At 34.5% G+C, this 22363-nt stretch overlaps 4 protein-coding genes and 1 pseudogene across 4 annotated transcripts; 3 read left to right on the forward strand and 2 right to left on the reverse strand.

The window, feature by feature from the left end:
• The first annotated feature begins 208 nt into the window (after positions 1–208).
• LOC103416528 (uncharacterized) lies at positions 209–4882 on the forward strand. Its single transcript, XM_008354773.4, has 4 exons — positions 209–1117; positions 1228–1385; positions 4042–4116; positions 4229–4882. Exons 1-4 carry the CDS (start codon positions 433–435, stop codon positions 4604–4606), a joined length of 1296 nt encoding a protein of 431 aa, XP_008352995.3. The 5' UTR covers positions 209–432; the 3' UTR covers positions 4607–4882.
• A 4516-nt stretch (positions 4883–9398) lies between these two features.
• LOC103416529 (thioredoxin H2-like) lies at positions 9399–11647 on the forward strand. The gene is made up of 3 exons (XM_070815816.1): positions 9399–10003; positions 10489–10611; positions 11123–11647. Exons 1-3 carry the CDS (start codon positions 9872–9874, stop codon positions 11255–11257), a joined length of 390 nt encoding a protein of 129 aa, XP_070671917.1. The 5' UTR covers positions 9399–9871; the 3' UTR covers positions 11258–11647.
• A 2341-nt stretch (positions 11648–13988) lies between these two features.
• Positions 13989–14399, reverse strand: LOC103413053 (uncharacterized; annotated as a pseudogene).
• A 3302-nt stretch (positions 14400–17701) lies between these two features.
• Positions 17702–19470, forward strand: LOC103416530 (thioredoxin H2-like). Its single transcript, XM_008354775.4, has 3 exons — positions 17702–17920; positions 18413–18535; positions 19064–19470. Exons 1-3 carry the CDS (start codon positions 17789–17791, stop codon positions 19196–19198), a joined length of 390 nt encoding a protein of 129 aa, XP_008352997.1. The 5' UTR covers positions 17702–17788; the 3' UTR covers positions 19199–19470.
• An 82-nt stretch (positions 19471–19552) lies between these two features.
• On the reverse strand, positions 19553–21335 carry LOC103416531 (uncharacterized). Its single transcript, XM_008354777.4, has 2 exons — positions 20643–21335; positions 19553–20089 (listed from the first exon to the last, which is right to left on the reverse strand). The coding sequence occupies exons 1-2, from the start codon at positions 21089–21091 to the stop codon at positions 19639–19641; spliced, it is 900 nt and encodes a 299-aa protein (XP_008352999.3). The 5' UTR covers positions 21092–21335; the 3' UTR covers positions 19553–19638.
• Positions 21336–22363: the final 1028 nt, after the last annotated feature.

The following is a 22363-nucleotide window of genomic DNA, read 5'->3' on the forward strand; positions in this document are numbered from 1 at the left end:
GTATATTCATCGTACATAATATAGTCATTTTTTATCAAATACTGTTTGTATTTAATTTTAAATAAATATATTTAAAATAATTTTTGTTCGTATAATATACGATAAACGAACAAATTTCCGGATCATTTCATAAAGATTATCCGGCAAAAATCCGGATTCGAAAATTGAAGCGGAGTTGAATAAAAACACAGAAAAAATGTGGTTGTGTTCCATAAAAAAAAGTTGGTGTTTGTGTCGTGCCCCAAACAGTTCACCTGCTATTTAGTATTTGGCAACCTTCTCACCCTGCCCCTCTCTCTCTCTCTCTCTCTTCCCAAATTCCCACCCGCCGCTTCGTTGTCTGCGAAACCCTCACCACCACACCGCCCCCGCCTGGTGGTGCTTCTCCGATCACCCGAATCACAAAGCCCTAGAACTTCCCCAGAAGCCGAAATGGCGGCCACCTCGGCTTCGGACCTCTCCGACGGACCAGTCCTCAGCCTCATCAACAAGCGCCTCCGAGCCCTCCGCAAAAAGCAGAACCGCATAGTCCAGATGGAGGAGTCTCTTGCCCAAGGCAAAGCCCTCAACAAGGAGCAGGAGGGCGTCCTCCAATCCAAGGCCGGGGTCGTTGCCCTAATCGAAGAACTCGAGAAGCTTCGCCAGCCTCTCGCCGACGCCGTCGCCGAAGAGCAAAGCCTCGCCGTGCAGCGCCATCATGTCTCAGCCTCTACCCAGCCTATCTCAGATGAGAAGCCCCAACACGATGACATGCCCAATGTCGTCCAGCCCAGTGAATCAGACGACCGCCAAGCTGCCGCCGTCGAGGAGCTTCTGAATCTGCTCTACTTTGGGTCCTTGTTCGACGTGAAGTCGCAGAGTGACTTCACCCGGATTATTCTAACCAGGACCCACGAGAGAGAATGCTGCTTGACTTACGATACCATCACTGACGACGACACTGAGATGCTTGCCCCGAGGGACTTGGATTTGATTTCGTCGCTCGGTGAGTTGTTGATCTCGCGGCCCGGCGATTCGAGCTTGTCGCATAAGAATGCATTGCAGCAATGCCTCGAACACGCCAAGCTTTGGCTTGCTAATTCGGAGCAACCCATTGAGTCGAATTCCAGTGTGACATGTAAAGTTTCTATCTTTTTTGTGAAATATTTAGTTGGTTTCTGTAAATGATTGAAATTATGTTTTATATGTGGCTGCTTTGATGACATCAATGGTTTAATTTGTGTGTAGATGCGGGCTTAAGAGAGAGGCTCAGTAAGATTATGGCATCGGACTACTTTACCATAACACCGCAAATGAAAGAAGTTGCAGCTGCAGGGAACTATGCTCCGTTTCAGGTGCCGGTACAGGGGTCCATCTCGCCTGTTCAGCTGGATTTCCAGCAGAAGGTATCATTGATTTAGTTGTAAATTTTCGTCATTTGTGATTTGCTTTGAGTTGTTCTAATAACAATGTAGGTGCTTATTTCATTATGATGTTTTGGTGTTTTGATTGCGTTGCATATGATTTGTACTATTGTGGTATTTCTTATGAGTTATTCTTTTATATTTTCTATGAGCTGCTCTGCCTCTTGGTATTTATTACAGAACAAAAATAAAGACTAATTCCACATCTCCGTTTATAATTTGTGCATAGGAATAGTGTGTTCTTATTCGTGCTAATGTTTCTCGTGGGTGATACCAACCTTAAAGTGTAAGATGTAGTGATCTGATTTGACCTTATTACTCTCAGGCATGGTAGTAGCTTTCACAAGGTTATGGAGGGTTTAAATTGAGTGGCTGGAAGTTGGCATTAACAGTCTTAGGAAGGAATGAGTTGTTGGACACTGCATTCCCTTCCAGATGCGAGGGAAACTATGAAATACTGAATGATTAATTTATTTTAAACTTACAGTATAAAATAGAATAGAAGAGATTTGTATTTGGTGCTGAATGAAACTATGATTGTATGAAAGGCAAGCACAATTAGGTCTCGAAGAAGATTATCTATTGGAAATAAAAAAAATTTATTCTTGCTTGTGTGCATTTCTGTTTGTTGGGTTTTACGGCTCAAAATTAGGATGATGTAAAAAATAAGGTTTGTGTTACCTATTTGGTTTTGGTGTCCTATTTTGGTTTGGATTTAGACTTCTTAGTTGGTCCTTGGTTGAGGGATTTTGTTAATTACCTATTTGATTAGGATTTGTATTTACTTCCTAGTAGGATTCTTATTGTAACATAAGTCCTATGCACTATAAATAGGACCTTAGGGTTAGTGTATTTTGTGTGGCTCATTCATGTGACAATTTGGTGAGAGTCAATTTGTGAGTTTGTGAGTTAGAGAGCAATTTGGGAGAATCTTCTCCCTTTGTATGAGTTCTCTACTCGTTTGGTTTAGGGTTTGTAAATTGTGGGATTTGGGTTTTGAGAGTTTAAACACTTTTTTGTAATCTCTGTTTGTTTAGTGAAATTTCTTGCCGTGCTTTGCTCGTGGACGTAGGCTTTACGCTGAACCACGTAAATCTTTTGTGTTAGTTTGAGATTGTTTGTTTTAGCTTTCACCTACGACGTTGATATTGGTACTTTGTTAGAATTCGCTTCCGTTTGGCAGAAAAGTACAGCACTGTTTGGATTTGTGTGCCCTTGCCTCCCCAACATTGATCGGTGAAAATTTTCATTAAAATTTTATGTACTTCTTGTATGTAGGACAACACGAATCACAATTTTTCTGAACACTTTGCCTAATAATGATTAGAGGATTCCAAAATGCACGGGTGTATTGGTTTGAGATTAATATGAGTGTTTTTAGCTCAAATGAAACATCGGTATCTCCTTCACAGATGAACTATGCATAATAAAAGTCCGTTTTTTGTTTTGTTCTTTATAAGGACACTTGATATGATGAATCTATGCTTCAAAACTTTTACCCTGTTAGGTTAGGTGCTTTTTGGTTTCCCTCCGACCTTGTCTGAATTGAGTGCTCTTAGAGGATTATATTAATCTATTTCTTGGTCCCCATACTGCATATTTCCTAAACCCATGGTCCCTTGTTTTTATTTGAATGCAACTTCGGACTTTGAGGAGGTATTTGAACTCGTCCACTTTTTCTGGTCCTTGGGAACAGCGTGACGAACAATTCAGAATCAGAATAAGTTCAGTCTAGGGGACAAATCAATAGTAAATTCTATGCGCTGTGTAGAAGTAATTTATGCTTCCCACTTTTGGAGGCAGACATTACTGCCATCTGGAATTTCAATCCTGCAGTAATTAAAATTTGGATTAGGGTAAAGTACTCTCTTTTCTTCTTAAGGTCAGAGGTAGAAAGGTGGTGGTGGTTGTATTAATTAAAAAATAATGAATATAAAGAAAAATTAAAGGGTATTAAAAGATTAAACCTTCATGTATGGGCAGGGGAATGAAACATCTGGCTTTAGTCTCACCCTATGTTGCATATGCGGGACAATATGAACAAGTGCAATCGATCTATATCTTGGATTCCGGACTGTCTAATGCATGGCTAACTTTCTCTTATTATATCTCTTTGATATACTAAAGCTATATTTCTTTTCAAGGTTTCGGTGATATGCTAAAGCTATATTTCTTTTCAAGGTTTCGATTAGGTTGGTACTTTCATGGCTTACTTTTAATTTTTTGGTTTAGCCGAGTGTGGATGAAAAATAAGTGAACATGCAATTTTTACTTGTTTCCTTTTGACAATTTGGCATTGTTATCCTTGTTCCAAGGTCATTGCTGTGCTGTTTTTTGGTCTCACCCCTTCTCATCTTCTAGCATCCATCCTGCTGTGCTGTTAACAGTCACACTCTGTCTCATCTTCCAGTCACCACCTTTCTCAACTTCAGTTATCTTTGTGCATGCTTTACACCTTATTTGTTTGAAGTTGTTGTGAACAATAAATTTTTAGCATGTAGTCTTCAAACTTAATGAAAGTTGTTTAATCAATTATGGTTAGTGTAATGTGATTAATTGATTTTGTTCCTGTTGTTGTTAACTGAGTAATAATTTTGGTCAAGTGATATGTGTTGAATTTTCTTTTTATGCTCTGTAGGTTGAAGACACTGCAAATTTTCAAGGACATGAGACTGGTGATAGCCAATCGAGTCATACAGAGGAACTTCAGAAGGTGCTCTTAGCTTAGCGTTCGACAGATTCTTTTTGTGTTATCATTTCACCGTCAATTCTTTTTGGAATTTGCATCTAGTTTATTGAAATGTGGGAGGTTATTGCTTTTGCAGGATGAAGTGGTGACTGAAAATCCGTCGGAGGCTGTTTCAGCTCAACAAGAAGAAGTTCAGCTAGAAACAGAAGCAGACTACAACCAGAGAGATGTAGAATTCGAGCAACAGCATGCTTCTCGCAGACCATATCAAAACCAAAGAGGTGGTCGTGGGGGAGGTGGCCGTAGAGGTTACACTAATGGCCGTGGAGGCCGAGGCAATGGCAGAGGAGGTAGTTCCTACCAGAATGGTCGCAACCAGTATTACGACCAGCCTGGAAATTATTATCCAAGACCCCACTATAACAATAGGGGTAGGGGCGGCGTGGCATCTTACAACCACCAAGGTGCAGCTCAAGACGGTCATGCCTCGGCCAACGTTGGAGTTGCTTCGTAACGGTACCTTCAGTCTCTGCAGAATGCTTCTTTCTAGTTTTTATATGAAGCGGTGGGGGTAAGACGTTTGCTGCCTTGCATGAGACATGGTTTGTATGTGGGTGGTTGACGGATTCACCATCTGGGATGTTTTTTGGTCGCCTGTAGTTCAGTTAATGCGTTTTGCGTTCGAAAACATTCAAAGGTATAAGATGTTGAAGTATTTTTGGGACATGATTTGACATAATTTAACTCCGGTGCCTGATGGATTAATATATTTTAGATAATTTTATTTGAACCTATATAACTTACTTTCACATCTAGCTTACTTTTTACGCTTATATTATTAAAAAAAAAACTGTTAAAATCTCTTTAAATCCAAATTTATTATCTAAATCATCCTCACAAGCTCAGTTCAATATGTTTACATTTATCTTTACACCCAATAGATTAAAAGAACAAAACCAAAAAGTATGTTAGATTTCGTGTCAAGAGCGAACCATTTCATTAAAATAAAGACAACTTCAAAAAAAAAAAGAAAAAAAGAAAGATTTTGATTCTGTCAGCCACAAACTTTGAATAATGCTTTGTCCATCACTCTGGAATGGTCAATATAATTCTTGAGTACACATCAAGAACTTTGTGCAATCATAAGATTGATCGAGAAGATCATTGTCGGGGTGCCACCACAGCTGCCATGAGGGCTTTAAATCTGGCATCATGCGTTGCGGCTCTCCTACTGAAAAAATAGTGCTCTTGTAGACTGTGGACTGGCCAAATGTATAACGAGTTTGTCCAACGCTTCTATGAATCTGAGCTTGGGAAGAGAGATATTGGTTTAAGTCAATTCTTAACTTCATTGAATTTGTTATTGTTTCACCACAAAAAAAAAAAAGAAAAAAAAAAGAAAAGTGTTAAGGGTAAAGAGGGTAGAGTTCGTAACAGCTAGGCTGTTGAGATCGAACTAAAATTATCTGCATGTTGCTAGTAACCAGCTTGCGTCGAATGACATAAAAGAAGTCTCCCTTCAGTTCTTCAGATGTTCTTTTGGTCTTGATCAAAGTATTAAATATCGATGATATCGGAAATATCGGTAGTCTAAAAATACGGAAATTTTGATGGAAATATCAGGATATTATCGATATCGATAGAAATTGAATAAAAACCACGGAAATTGTAAGAAAAACTTAGAAATTTTTATTGAAACTTTGCAGGATGTTTATTTAGTCAATTATCTTTTAGTTTATCACAAAAAAATTGAAAGGAAATGCATTGCATGATAGATATAACTGGTTTAAGTTGATTATATAGCGAGCTGGCAAACATTGTGAGTGTAGAAAATATGTAGTAATTAATGAAAGAAGTTTAAACACACTATAATCATTTATATGTAATGAATTAGTACAATATTTTACACTTTATACATTACATGGTAAGATACATGAGTGACTTAGCAAGATCTAAAATATCGATGATATCGGAAATATCGGAAATATCGGTAGTCCAAAAACAAGGAAATTTCGATGGAAATACCGAGATATTATGGATATTTTAGACCATGGTCCTGATACATGGGCTACCACTGCAATTCCAGGTTTGTTGGGTGTGTTGATGGAGAGCGGTGCGGACAATACCCTTATCTAAGAGCGTCTTAGGGTTTAGCCGTCATGAATACCCTTAGTGTCTTAGAGTTCTATACATCCACCCCTTCTCAAGGAACTTCTTTAGACAAAACTTTGTTTTTTCCTCTTTTTGGGTGGTAAATATTTCTCAGAACATAGAGTGTGAATCAAACCCATGTGCCTAGGTGATGGTTGTGGGTTTATTGAGAAATTTTAGTTTTATTGTTAATTTCATAATGTACTTGATAGTAATTATGCAATATGGTAAAAAAAAGACAATTCACACTTAAAATTTAAGTTTGGTGTAAATAGAGGTTATATGGGTTCAAATAAAATTTTTCATATATTTTTCTCTAACTATAATATATTTTTTTGGCAATGGTTCGGTGTTTGGATTTACTTATATCCATGTTGAGTCTCAGCACATAGGTTGATCAATATACAAAATGATATTAAATAAAATGTTATTTAGCCAAAAATCAATAATACTCTACTATTTAGCGATATATCAATGGCCTATTTTAGTTTACAACGGATCCATGGTATTATTTTTTTACCCAATTTTTACAAAGGTTTTTGTAGGGTTTATTTGGTAATGTATTTTAATGATTCAAACCGTTTATCTTTTAGGTATTCCATCAAAGATTATATCTATAAAAAAAATCATTCAAAACTGAACCATATAATCGTTGGATTAAGGGTTAAGGTTTTCTTTGTAAAAACATGTTTGTCTATTTTTTTTCACGAAAAATAAATATTTTAATAGTTTTAAATTTGTCTAATTTTTTATAAAAATGATCTATGAATGATATTCTATAAGATAAACGATTTGATCATTAAAATAGATTACGAAATAGACCTACAAAAAAGTGTGTAAGAAATTGTATTAAAAAATAGTGCTATAAATCGCCCCTTTTTGTTTTGGATGGACCTATTCAATGTTAGAATGATCGTTGATAAAAAATCGTGCGATCACAATTTTTTTCTTTTTTATATTTTTTACGCAAAATGAGATTGTTTTACTTTTAAAACATTTAATTATGATCGCACGATTTTTTATCAACGACCCACGTGGATTGATCCGGCGAGAATCCAATTCCGAAGGAAAGATTGAGAGAAGAAAGTAACATTGAATGCGAAATGACCAGTCCTTTACCCCACGAATAAACTTTTAAGTCTTTCAAAAAAAACTTTCTGAGTTTTTAGTGGTTTTTGCTTTTCTGCTTTTATCCCTCCAAGAAAGAGCATCAAGGGAAAAGGATATCGGCCGGATTTTTTTAAATTTCAAATGATTTCTGACCATATGATATATGTGATTATTTTAACTAAAATGCTGTTTTTATTTTTATAATTTTTTTATCTATGTTTACGTCTATTTCAAACCATTCTAGATTATGAAGACAAAAATTTGAATTCGGACACAATAACAGAAGTATGTATGTTCTCGTTAACGTGGTTACTAATACGTCTTCAACATGCAAGGAGACAAAGAGAGATTCGAATTAGACTTGCAGACGTGGATATGCTGCTAGAACAACCCCCCCCTCCCTCCCTTCCAAAAAAGTAGGACTTGTTCTTGCTCTCCCAATTCGGGAAGACGGAAGTGGCCGGTTTCCAACCAAGAAAAACATGGGACTTTTGGGCATTTTCTTCCCTTACGCTACGCAATTTCCCGCATCTTCCAACCTGTAATTCTTTGGAAAACATGTTGTCAGATGATTTATGCTCCATCAATCATATGTGTAGGTGTGGGTTTATGTGCATTGCACGCGCTGGTGGTGCGCAACTTGATCAAAGCAAAAATTTGGACCACCGGAAAGGGCAAAAAAGGAGATGCCCTTCCCCTTGTGTTAGCCTCCCTCAATTAATTAGTTATATGTTGTTTTGCGGCTCCCATGGCAAATGCTTCGAGGTATCTTGTACTGTGCTTTTGCCGTTAAATTTAGTCATTGTATTATTTATAAAAAATGTGACGGTAAAATCTCGAAATATAGCGTATAAGGATGCTAGAAAATTTCGATAACTAAGTTGACTTTTAGTTGTGGTTTTCGATGCTAATGGTGAATATGTGCCATTCTCTTTGTTTGACGTCATGTGACAAAACTTGCCCGTGGACATTAACAACACTCAACTCCTCTTTGTACTCTAATTGGTGTAATTAGGGATCCCAGCATTCACCTTTAATTATAAAATGAAAATTGATTGAATTAATTAGATGCTAAATCCAAAAACACCACCACTCACAACTGTATGTCATAGACTTCTAATTTCTTTTCATTTCATCTTCATGCGGTGTTTATTTTGACTTGATTAACATTTTGAATTCATCTGTTAAGAGCATATGGATAGAATTTGTCTAAAAACCGGCTTGTAAGAGAAAGGTTGCTCGAAAGCTTTTAAACAACACTAGTATATGTTATTTTTTATATGAAGAAAATTGAGTCCTAACATTATACCGTTGCGTTTTCGTATGCAATAACTCTTGGACTAGTCAATTGATCATTTTAAAAATGGAACTTTAATGAAAAGCTCTCGATACTGTTTACTTTAACGAAAAACCACATTTTTACACTAAAAAGTCAATCATGATATTATTCACTTTACCTTTTATTTTGTCATTATCGTTAAAACTCAAAATTTTCAAACAATTTTCATTAGTTTTTCTTTTTAAAAATTGGCTTGTAAGAAAAAGGGCGTGCAAAGACTCTTAAACTTCTATAACGTCCTAACAACATCCATAAAAGAAGAAAAGAAAAAAAAAACAATGCTATATCTACCGCATCGTGGACGTATTAGTAAAATGAGTGTTATCTCAGTTGGAAATATAATTCACTATATGATCAAATATATTGCAAGTTATATGTGTAAATATTAGATAAGTGTAAATAGTAGCCTTTTGTCCTACATCGATAAAGTGCATGTGTAAACTTTTTTGGTATTTAACATGTTCAATTCAACTTGGCGTAAGAGCAGTTCGCACTTGGTGACCTGTGTGCTTTAATTTTGTGCCCACTTTTTCTTAGTACTAAGTGTTCAATTAGGGGTTGTATTGTTGTGATTTCCTTTGTTAAAAAAAAAAAAGAATTTTTGTGAACAGTACCGTGAGTGAACAATGATCTGTTTTGTTCTAGACAGTAAACACACATCTACATATGACAACTTTCTCCCTTTTTGGTAAATGAACCAAATCCCAAGTGGAATTCTTTGTTAGAGCTTTCATCTCAACATTCATGGTATTAACCAATTTAGGATCAGAAAAAGCATTTTGCTATTCCATAAATATGCTATATATACACTTTAACCATAGCAATTTTTATTGAATAATGGTTTTGAAAGCATTTTGTCCATGAATTCAAATATTAGATTTTGTAGTACTCAAATTAAATATTACTTTGCCCTCTATCGGTCCTTTTGGCCGTCAGTTTTTCTATCAAACTTACTACGATTGAAGAGCCAAACATACACTAGGCAAAGGAATCCGATTCTTAAAGTTCATCATACAACTTTTGCCCCATTGTCCTAAACCACTATATAAACCCCTTCGGACCAACACCAAATATCCACGCCAAACGCAGTCGATTGGAACAAATTGCTTATAGTTTTGTTCTATCACCATCTCTCAGAGACACAAGAGAGTAGTAGAAGAAGAAGAAGAAGAAGAAGAAATGGGAGGCAATATGTCACACCTTCAAGACTCGGATGAATCTGCACATGGACACGAGTCTCGCATCGTGGCCTTGCATTCCAAGGGTCAATGGAACACCCACTTCGCTGCCTTCAAAGACAGCAATAAACTGGTAACTAACTATAATTAAACTCCTTAAAGAGTTAATTTGTAGGCTTTATAATTCAGTTGTTACTATTCTTACATTGAAAGTCTCCAGTTTGAATAGTCCCTCCCTACACTATTGTTTGTATAAAAGGAAAGTCATGGGGCTTGTTCAAAAATGCTTTTAAAATGGCTGGATCAGTTTTAGAGAAAATGTTTTTAGGTTCCAAAAGTACTTAAAATGCTTAATTTCTGTAAGAAACAATAATTATGTGCTTATTCTAAGAAGAACTTTACGTGCTTTTTTCATGATTTACTTGCATTTTTACAATGATTGGTTCAAAAAATATTTTCACCAAAAATAATTTTAGCCATTTTAAAAGCACTGTTGAACGAGCTCATGTTAAGCTCCATATATGATAAACCTACTCTAATATACTCTACTCTTTTTTATTTTAATAAAGTTGCTCAATTGATTAATTATTTTGTTTGGATGGTGATGGTGATGAATAGATGGTGATTGATTTCACGGCTACATGGTGTGGACCTTGCAGAGCCATGGAGCCAATCTTGAGAGACTACGCTGATAAATTCACTGACGTTGAGTTCGTCCAGCTTGATGTCGATGAGCTACCGGTATATATATTTATGAATGAATACTTCTCCTCGTATTTTCCTTAAATTTTACATATATTACAAAGAAACTATTATTTAGACCTTAAAAACGTTATTCTGTAGTATACACTGATTGGTTGCGAAGTTAAACCATATTATTATAGCAAGCCCATTTTAAGGCTTAACCCACTCTCTTACCCTCTTCGTGTAGGTCTATCTTTTGTTCAAAAAAAATAAAAAATAAAAAATAAATAAACACATCATGTTGAAATATGAAATTAACACGTGACCGAACATGACGTATAAATATCATAAATGTTATCTTAGTTACCAAGTGGCCAAAGAATACATAGTAACTCACCCTTAAATTGTGGAGAATAAATGAACATGGTTTTAATATTTTGATATCAATCTTTGATATTAAATTTAGGGTAAGTGACCGTGATTTCTTGATCTAGGTGACGAAATGAAAATACAAATATATATGTATATGTATGGTATATAATTGGTAAATATGAATGGATGGATGCAGGATGTGGCAAGGGAGTTTGGGGTGCAGGCAATGCCTTCATTTGTATTCATGAAGAAAGGGGAGGTGGTGGATAAGATCGTGGGGGCTAGGAAAGATGAACTGCAGAAGAAGATTGAGAAACACAGGATATCATAATTAATCGAAGGATTAATTAACCGATGATGTGACTAAACTAAAGCTCGATCGAGAATATGATGAAGTGACACCAACGCGTGAGAGTGGAAGAAATAAAGCGAACAAGAAATAATGTAGTACGGTCGCAAGTAGTTTGGTCGAATTGGCTTTTTATGCTTTGTTAAAGTTTTTTTGAATTGAAGACCTCATAAATATTATCTCGAATGTACTTTTTGTTATGGGAATTGTTATTGTCACTTCAAAAATCTCATTCTATATTCTAAACTTTCTATATTTGAAAAAAAAAATACATTTGTAAGGAGTGTAGAATGAGATTTTTTGAGTGCCAATAACACTTCCCTTTAATATTTGTATTATTATAATAAAAACATTATCGTTTTGTTTAAAAAAGGTGTAGACTAAATAAGATTGATTGTGTATTCTCTAAGTTTCGCGATTGTTTTGTATGTTTGTATTTCTTAAGTGCTAATTCACTTTATTTTTTTAAAAAATGTGAGCTATATGTATCATTAAAATTTAACGGATCACTTTGTATTGCTTTCTTTTGATTAATTAAACCTGTGTTGTGGAATTTTGCTGCACTACAATGAAATATTCTGCATAAAATTTAAGAAGTTTGAGCAGCGGCAAAAATTCCACTAGAATTTTGCAAATTAGTTAAACAATCATGAGTAATTTGTTGAGTTTTCTCGAGATCTTTTGTGTATACATTAAGGACAATGTTATAATACATTTGAAAATATTGTCAATAATTGAGTGACATAAATATTTCTTTTTAAACCATTTTTAAAATATTAATAGAAAATTCCAACCGAGCGTAAAACTTAGCCATAACGTAGTTCTGTCTTTTTGAACATTGGTATATCCTGTATGAATTTTAAAAACTTTGCGGTGTAGGAAAGTTTCATGAAAATATAACTTATGATAATTTTTTTTTCTGAAAATATGATTTTAGCCCTTCCAACTCAATTTTCTTCATATAAAACCCTACATAACTTTTTTACTCAAAGAAAAACCAATGACTAGCATCCACATAAGCAAATTCATTAATTTCATATTACTTCACACATTTTACATTTTTCACATGCCTAAAATACCCCTATTACATATTTGATGTAGACAACTAATTGTAAGGAGAGAGTAAAAGATTTTGCAACAAGAAAAAAAAAGACATTAATGTTAAAAATTTATTGCATATTAATTTTTTAGAAAGGCTTTGAATTTTCATAAAACTATTTGATTCGGTTTTTTTCACCCTACTCTTGAATACTTTTGAATTTATCTTTTTTTTTAATTAATATATTAGAACATTGTATTTCATTATCTACATGCACATTAATTTACCTACAACAATTATACCATGGGTGTAATATAAAATCTCTTTTTTACAATGATGCAAAATAATGTTTATACCAACAACAAAACGTGCCTAACATATGTACTAATACATGGAAAATAATTTACCTATATTAAGAAGAAATGTAGTTAGATGCATAGTATTAAAAATACTATGTTACACCCATGTTTATACAACAATAAAATGTGCCTAACATATCTAACAATACATGGAAAATAATTTACCTACAAGTTAGATAAATATTATTTGGTTGGGTGTAGTATAATATTTTTTAATAATTGGAAAAATTAAATATAACTAGGTGTAGTGTAATTTTTTTATATATAATTAGAACAAATTAATTTGCCTACCTACTATTTGAAATGTTCATTTCTAATGATGCAAAATGTTCATTACCTAACTATAAATTAATTTCCAATAATTTACCTACAACAATTATACCATGGGTGTAATGTAATATCTTTCTTTACAATGATACAAAATATTGTATGTACCAACAACAAAACGTGCCTAACATAAGTACTTGTACATGGAAAATAATTTACCTATAACAAAAGAAATGCAGTTTGATGTATAAAATCAACAATATTATGTTCCACTCATGTTTATACAACAACAAAACGTGTCTAACATATATAACAATACATAGAAAATAATTTACCTCCAAGTTAGAGGAATGTTATTTGATTCAAAATATATAATATAGGTGTAGTATTTTTTTTAAATAATTGGAACAAACTAATTTACCTACCAATTAATATGGGTAAAATTGCTACAAAATATATGACAAACAAAAAAAAAACTACTTTTCTAGTTTGACATGGATACGGTTAATGCAAACACTTTTTACATTTTATTTCACTTTTTCTACTACTTTTAATTTGGCATAAATTTAGGGATTTGGAAAAAGGACCATAAAGTATGAGTGGCATGAGTGTAAATAAATTGTATTAATAGGTCAATAGTGTTCCTATATGTTTGCAAATTTTAAATTTGGGCTTAAACTGAATTTTTAAAGATAAATGAGTTTTTATCTAGAAATAATGAGTTGTAAGATCCAAAATCTAAAGCACCCTAGTTTTTTTATTTCACAAAACCGATTAAACATCGCGAGTAAAAATTCTTTTTGAAAAAATGCAATTTTTTAGTTTTCGCAATACCTTTAACGCAAACATGAAGGAAAAGTGTTATAAGCCATTAGAAAATAATCTTACAATTTATGGCGCTCCATGAGCATTTCTTACATTTATGGATTCCAAACCTTCAAACTAGACTAGTATGCACAATCGCACTGAGGAAAGATTAAATATTTACATGACAATTAGAGTTAAAACGGATTTGGTTTTTATCCGAGGCATATGAATTCTCATAACCTTAGGTATCACCTCCACCCAGCACTCTCCTTAGATCATCCTTCTGCTCTGCATTAAGCTTCGCCGGAAAGACGATGTCGAACTTGACCCTTAGGTTTCCTTTCTTGGTCGGATCTTTAGAGATTGGCATTCCCTCATTAGGAACCACCTCCTCATGGCCAGGTTTGCTAATAATGTCTTTCACCGGGATCATGAGAACCCTTCCGTCCAACGTTGTCAGATTGACGAACGCTCCGGTGAGAGCCTCGAGTAGAGAGAGTTTTTGAGTGACCATTAGATCATTCCCGTCACGCTTGAAAAGAGGGTGGGGCTTCTCGTCAACGACGAAGATGAGATCAGTCACAGAGATGCCGGGTTCTTGGTTGCCTTTCTCTGGGAATATATGTGATCTTTGTACCCTTCTTCCAGCCATGCTTGATGTTTCTTCAATAGTCTTTGGCTTACTGCAAAAAAGTTGTTTCAACATTATTAGGGTAAAGAGGAAAAGAGAGTATTTCAGCATCAAGTACAAACTAATCCAAATTATAAAGAGAGAAATTTGAATTTGTGTACAATGACGGAAGTATATATGTTTTAGTCAATATAGTTACGCTCATGTCTGCAACATCTATAAATGTTAAGTTACCTTTTAAACTAATAATATATATTCTAAGTTATTTTAATATGTGGGGAGTGAGAGATTCGAATTGAACTCGAAGATGTAGATATGTTGCCTTGACTAATTGGTTTAACATGCATCTGCTAACCTGTAATTCTTTAGAAAACATGTTTTCGTTACCATTTTTAAGCCGCAGTTTGCCCATACATTTCATTGGTGATTTATGCTCTATCTATCATATGTGTGGTGGTGGGTTTATGTGTATTGCACTGGTGGTGGCAACTTGATCAAAGCAACAATTGGAACCACCGTAAAGTGCAAAAAAAGGAGATGCCTTTTCCCCTTTTATTAGCCTCGTTTAATTTTTTGTATTAGATTCCACAGTATTTGGTAGCTCATGGGTTTCATTCACTCACAGAATTGTAGTTCTGAGTGAATATCTTGTTTTGTAGCTCCCATGGCAAATGCTTCGAGGTATCTTATACTGTGAAATTTTTTGCCGTTAAATTTTAATTATTAATTTCGGCAATATTTCAAAATATTGCGTACGATGATAGTAGAAAATTCTGCTAACTAAGCTGACTTTTAGTTTTGGTTTTGGATGCTAATGGTGAATATATGCCATTATATTTGTTTTTGACGTCGTGGCAAAACTGTCTATTGAGATTAACAAGAGCCAACTGCTCTTTACACTCTAATTGGTGTAATTAGGGATCCCAGCATTTACCTTTAATTAGAAAATGAAAACTGATTGAATTATTAGATGCCAAATTCAGAAACAATACCACTCACCAACTCTGTCATAGACTTTTAATTTCTTTTAATTTCATCTTTTTTTGGGTGTTTATTATGACTTAATTAACATCTTAGATTCATCTGCTAAGAGCATATAGATAGAACTTGTCCGCTTAGCAGATAGATAGAAGGGAGACTTTGGATACGGTCCTTAGTTATGAATATTCTTTGATTGAAACCTTGTTGGTTTTTAATTTTTTATCGATGTCCCTGAAATTAATGTGATAATTTATTTCTATGTACATTACTATAATTTTTTAAATTAAAAATTAGAAATTTTAGTTGTTTATATAAATGAGATTTTAAATTAAAAAAAAAACATAATTTGTGGGATTAAAAATGTGTGTGTGTGTATACATGGGTACATTCATCAAAATTAACCAAAAAATTTATTGTATCAAAACATGGGTACATTCTTCAAAATCACAAAAAAAAAAAAAAAAAAAAGATTTTAGGCTTAATAACATTAGTAAATTTCTTCGATTAAACTTGACATGGATACATTTTAAAATCAAAGAAAAAAGAATGTACCCATATAAGTTTAAAAATGGATTAGAAAAAAATTGAATAGATTTTATATATATATATATATATATATATATATATATATATATATATATATAAGGGTACATTTTACATATAACAAATTGGTATATTTAAGAATGAGTACATTTTAAGATTAAAAAGTTTTACATGAATGGGTACATATAATTAGCATGGGTACATTTAGCAAAATAAAAAGTACAAATAAAAAAAATATGGGTACAAATACAAATAAACTTTAAAAAATATGGGCAAATGGGTACAAATTAAAACTGAAAAGAAAATTGGTACAAGTTAAAAAAGAATTACAAAGTAAAAATGGGTACAAAATAAAACAAAAAATATATGATATAAAAATGAGTCATAAATATAAATATACTAATTGTAACATTTTTAACATTAAATGAATATATTTAGAAATAAAAAAATTTATTATTGAAATAATTAATAATGTTATTAATACCCAAGGACCTTGATCAAAAATTGAAAAGGAATATGATTTTAATCAATGGAGTAGCAAAAAGAAGAATAAAAACCTAATTTCTCCTAGATAGAACTTGTCCTTACCGGATTGAAAGAGAAAGGTGGCCAAGAGCTTTTAAACAACATTAGTATACATTATTATTTTGATATAGGGACAATTGAGTCCTAACATTACACCGCCGCGCTTCCGTACGCAATAACTCTAATACTAGTCGATTGATCATGTTAAAAATTGGCTTGTAAGGAAAGGGTGAGCATATCTCTTAAACTACTATAACGTCCTAACAACATCCATAAAGAAGAGCAAAAAACAATGCTATGTCTACCGCATTGTGGACGTATCAGTAAAACTAATGTTCGTCTTAGTTGAAAATATAATTCATAATATGATAATATGTTGCGAGTTATATGTATAAATAGTAGTCTTTTGTCGTACATTTACGAAGTGCATATGTACTAGTTGTAACTTATATATGTATACTTTACTTTGAAGATCAATGAATATAAAAGAAATTCCAAATTATTATTTGATACTTTTTTTGTATTTACCATGCATATTCAATTCAACTTGACTTTAGAGCAATTTGTTCCGAGTGACATGTACGCTTTAATTTTGTGCCCACTTTTTCTTAGTATTGACTGTAAAGTCAGTGTTCGTGTTGTTGTGATTTCCTTTGTTAACAAAATCATGAATAGTGCCGTGCGTGAACATAGATTATGCCACCATGTTGTGAACAGTGATTTACTTTCTGCTTGACAGTGAACACCACAGCTTTCTCCCTTTTAGCAAAGGAACCAAATCTCAAGTAGAATTCTTTTCTAGAGCTTCCATCTCAACATTCATGGATTAAACCCATTTTGGGTCAGACAAATCATCTTGCCATTCAACAAATATGTTATAAATACACTTTACTTAGAAATATTCGTTGACTTATGGTTTTGAAAGCATTTCGTCCATGAATTCAAATATTAGTTGTAGTCTTGAAATTAAATTTTACTCGGCCCTCTATCAGTCATTTTCACAGTCAATTTTTCTATCAAATGTTGTACAAACGAAGAATCAAACATGCACTAGGCAAAGGAATATGAGTTTATATAAAAGAGAGTCCTTTTTTATGATTAATATCCCACCTTAGATGCCTTAAAAAATTTCCAAATTAAGTTCAACGGTGTTCGAGCCACATAGTAGAATGGTGCTGTCAAAGAGTCGAACGAATCCGATTCTTCAAGTTCACCATACAACTTTTGCCCATTGCCCTAAAGCCTATATAAACACCTTCCCACCAACACCAAATATCCACAGCCGAGCGCAGTCGACTAGAAGAAACAGCTTATCATTTTGTCTTAGGCAAAGAGAATAGTAGAAGAAGAAGAAAGAAGAAATGGGAGGCAACATGTCACACATTCTAGACTCGGATGAATCTTCACATGGACACGAGTCTCGCATCGTGTCCTTCCATTCCAAGGGTCAATGGAACACCCACTTCGCCGCCTCCAAAGACAGCGATAAACTGGTAACTATCATTAAACTCCTTTATGGAGCTTATATGTTTTGTAATTCAGTTGTTTAAAAGCATCTATTCTTACATTGAAAGTCTCGAGTTTGAATACTCCCTCCCTGTACTATTGTTTCTATAGAATGAAAGTTATAGAGCTCGTTTGGAAGTACTTTTAAAATGACCGAAAGCGCTTTTAGAGAAAATATTTTTGAGTTCTAAAAGCATTTGACGTACTTTCTGCAAGAAGCACCAATTAATTATGTGCTTCTTCCAAAAAGAACATTAATTGCTTTTTAGGATTTACTTATATTTTTATTAAAAATTGGTTCCAACAATATTTTCACCAAAAACGATTTCAACCATTTTAAAAGCAATTCTAAATGAGCTTATAATCAAGCTCCGCATATGATAAATCTACTATATTATACCCCACTCTATTTATTTAAATGAAGTTGCTTAGTTGATTAATCATTTTGTTTGGATGGTTATGGTTATGGTGATGCACAGATGGTGATTGATTTCACGGCTACATGGTGTGGACCTTGTAGAGCCATGGAGCCAATCTTGAGAGACTACGCTGATAAATTCACTGACGTCGAGTTTGTCAAGCTTGATGTTGACGAGCTACCGGTATATATTTTTATGCATGAATACTTCTCCTCATAGTTTTCTTTAATTATATATATATAACTATTATTTACACCTCAAAAACGTTATTACGCACTGATTCCTTGCAAAAGTATAAAGATGGAATTCGCATCCAGGAAAACATAATGATCTTCTTGAAGTATCAATAACATTCTGTTGAAATTTGAAATTGACCCATGATCGAACATGACATACAAATATCAGAAATGTGATCTTAGTTACCAAGTGGCGAAAGAATATATGGTCACTCATGCTTAAATTTAATATCACTAGTGGAGAACAAATGAACATGTTTTTAATGTTTTGATATCAACCCTTGATATTAAATTTAAAGATGAGTGACCATGAATCTTTGATTACTAGGTGACCAAAAAGACGAGACTCGTATAGAGAGAGAGAGAGAGAGAGAGAGAGAGAGAGAGAGAGAGAGAGAGATATATATATATATATATATATATATATATATATATATGGGGTATATAATTGATAAATATGAATGGATGGATGCAGGATGTAGCAAGGGAGTTTGGGGTGCAGGCAATGCCATCATTTGTATTCATGAAGAAAGGGGTGGTGGTTGATAAGATCGTGGGGGCTAGGAAAGATGAACTGCAGAAGAAGATTGAGAAACATAGGAGATCATAATTAATCAAATGATTAATTAACTGATTATGTGAGTAAATTAAAGCTGGATCAGGATTCAGGAATACATTATGATGATGATGTGACACCCACGTGTGAGAGTGGAAGAAATAAAGTGAAATGGAAAAGATATAGTACCGCGGCAACTCGTTCATCTGAGTTGGTCTTTTATGTTTTGTTTGGATTAAGGACGTTTGGTATGCTATTTCGAATGTCTTATTTGATATTTGTATTAGTTCTTAAAATTATAATAAAACCGATATCATTTTGTCTAATATATATATTTTGACAAAAAGAAGAAAAAAAAAAATATATATATATATACATACACACACACACAATTGCACAATTGCACAATTGCACCGTGGAAAGATTAAATGTTTAAATGATAATTAGAGTTAATGGATTTGGTTTTTATCCTAGGCATATAAATTCTCATTACCTTAGGTATCACCCCCACCCAGCACTCTCCTCAGATCATCCTTCTGCTCTGCGCTAAGCTTCGCCGGAAAGACGACGTCGAACTTGACCCTTAGGTTTCCTTTCTTGGTCGGATCTTTAGAGATTGGCATTCCCTCATTAGGAACCACCTCCTCATGGCCAGGTTTGATAATAATGTTCTTCAGCGGGATCACGAGAACCCTTCCGTCCAACGTTGTCAGATTGACGAACGCTCCGGTGAGAGCCTCGAGCAGAGACAGTTTCTGAGTGACCATAAGATCATTCCCGTCACGCTTGAAAAGAGGGTGGGGCTTCTCGTCAACGACGAAAATGAGATCAGCCGGAGAGGTGCCGGGTTCTTGGTTGCCTTTCTCTGGGAATGTGATCTTTGTACCCTTCTTCCAGCCAGGCTTGATGTCTATCTTTAGGGTTCCCTCAATAGTCTTTGGCTTACTGCAACAAAGTAGTTTTTTGAATATTATTTGAACAACTAGTCTAAAACTTTTGGGAAACAAATTGTGTTTCGGTATTCAACAGTTGAAACTACTCTAATCTATAACTTACGACGACAAGGGGATCAAACGCAAATGACACGACGGATGAACTGCCTTGTTCAACTGGCATAACTCACGTCCTCTCAATTCGGACAAATTAAGAACATATCGTTTGGACTATATCAAGTTCAGAATTCTAATCCAAAATCGATTCCTTTTCTAAATGTTTCCATTTAATTTCTGATTTAAGTGAAAGTCAAGATCACCTACCTAAAACGGCAGTTTGCTGAAATTTTAACCATATTAACAAAACTCCCCAGCTAATTATGCCTTAATCAAAGTCAACTAAACAAGTCAACAGACGCAATTAACAAAAACCATACGAACACATCATTTTCCACAAATCCTTAATCCCAATTAACAAAAACAAAGAAACAGACTTTGCAGCAATTCCGACATATTAAAAGAAACCCAACAATAAAAGAAGACAGAAACAGAGTGCTCACCCTCACCCGAACTCATCAGGAACGGTTCTCGAAATCCTCATCTTCATCCTCGCTCCTCTGTAAAGGTCCTCCAAGCTGCACGTCAACTTGCTCTCAATCGCCGCAACCTTCTTACTCTTCAGATTACCATTACGCCCTTCACCATTCACACTGCTCTTCTTGAACGCCCTGTCCCTGACGCCGCCAGATCCGCCGAAAAACTCGGCAAAAATGTCTTCCGGGTCGCCGCAATTGAGCCCCTCCTCGCCGTAGATGTCGTGGATCTGGCGCCGCTGGGGGTCGCTGAGAACATCGTACGCCTGGCACACCTGCTTGAACTTGGCCTCCGCTTCCTCGTTGTCGACTGGGTTCTTGTCGGGGTGCCACCTCATCGCCAGCTTCTTGTACGCCTTCTTCAGGTCCTGCTGCGTCGCGTTCCGGTTCACCCTCAGCACGCTGTAGAAATCCACACCCATGTGATTCCTCTGATCGAAATTATCTACGGCCCTGATTCGATATCTCTATGGTAGTCGGGGAGAAAAGCCGGTCGTGGAAAAGTGCTTATGAAGCAGAAAGCAAAGGTGGTTGGTGCGCGTTTCGTCAATGGAGTGGTGGTGGGGGGATTGGAATTTGGAGAGAAGGACACAGCGGGGATTTAAATAACTAAAATCTCTGGCAACGTGCAGTGAGGTGGGAGCCAAGCAGACTTTGAGTATCTTCGTAGACTTTGATTTTTAAGATTCTTTTTATTTTTTAGTTTTTAAAGGAAATATATTTGTAATTACAGTTGCACAGATTCTTGTTGGTCGTTGATGTCGGAAATCTTTGCACAGGTGTCGCATATACAAGAGCGGAGAATATGATCGATATGGCAGACGACGTCGTTTTGAGGTTCTGAACCTGTTTGAAACAAATGATTAATACGCCGTCCTTTCTTGTTTAAATATGGGATATTGTGAGTATTGTTATTGTTTTTCTTGTGAAGCTGAAATTTTGGCGGTCGACCTGCATCGGGGGGCACTGGGGCATTCGATGATTGTAGTTAGAAAAGAGATTTTTTATTGTATTAGAAAACAGCTCTGTAGTGACTTTAATCTAATTCTTGTAATTAGAAACTAGATTTTTTAGTGTGTCATAAAACAGTTCAGTAATGACATTAGTCTAATTCCATCTTTGCTACTCAAAAGTGAAAATAGTAGCCACTTAATACTACGGTCTAGTAGTATTCCTCTTAACTTGTAAGTGAAATGTCTTATGTTTGATTACCGCCAAACGTGAATTTAAACCACATTATTGTTAGCCCATTGTGACTCGTGAGGCTTAGTCCACCCCATCTCCTTAGACCATCTCTAACCCTTTAGGTTTTAACCCCGAAACAATTTATCTCATCCGACCCATGGGCTAAATTTTTAGCCCGAGATTATTAAAAATGAATTTAGGATAATTTTTTTTCTTAAAGTAACTTTTTTTTAAGAAAAAAAAAATTATGTCGACTATTCTAATTTAATTTTATGAACATTTTAACTTAAAAATATTTAGATTCCGATAAATATTGAAAAATCACTAAACCAGCACCAAGAAAGTCATGAAACACTATGAAAGAATATGAAACACATAAAATAAACTTTTTTAATTACTTTAATTGTTGGATTTAAATTTGGTCCATTAGATTTTATTTTATTTTTATTTTTATTTTGCCATTGGATTTGATCAAATTAAATCTTAGTTGTTGGATTCAATGAATTAAT

This window comes from Malus domestica, chromosome 16, assembly GCF_042453785.1.
Source record: "Malus domestica chromosome 16, GDT2T_hap1".
NCBI classification, from domain to species: Eukaryota; Viridiplantae; Streptophyta; class Magnoliopsida; order Rosales; family Rosaceae; genus Malus; species Malus domestica.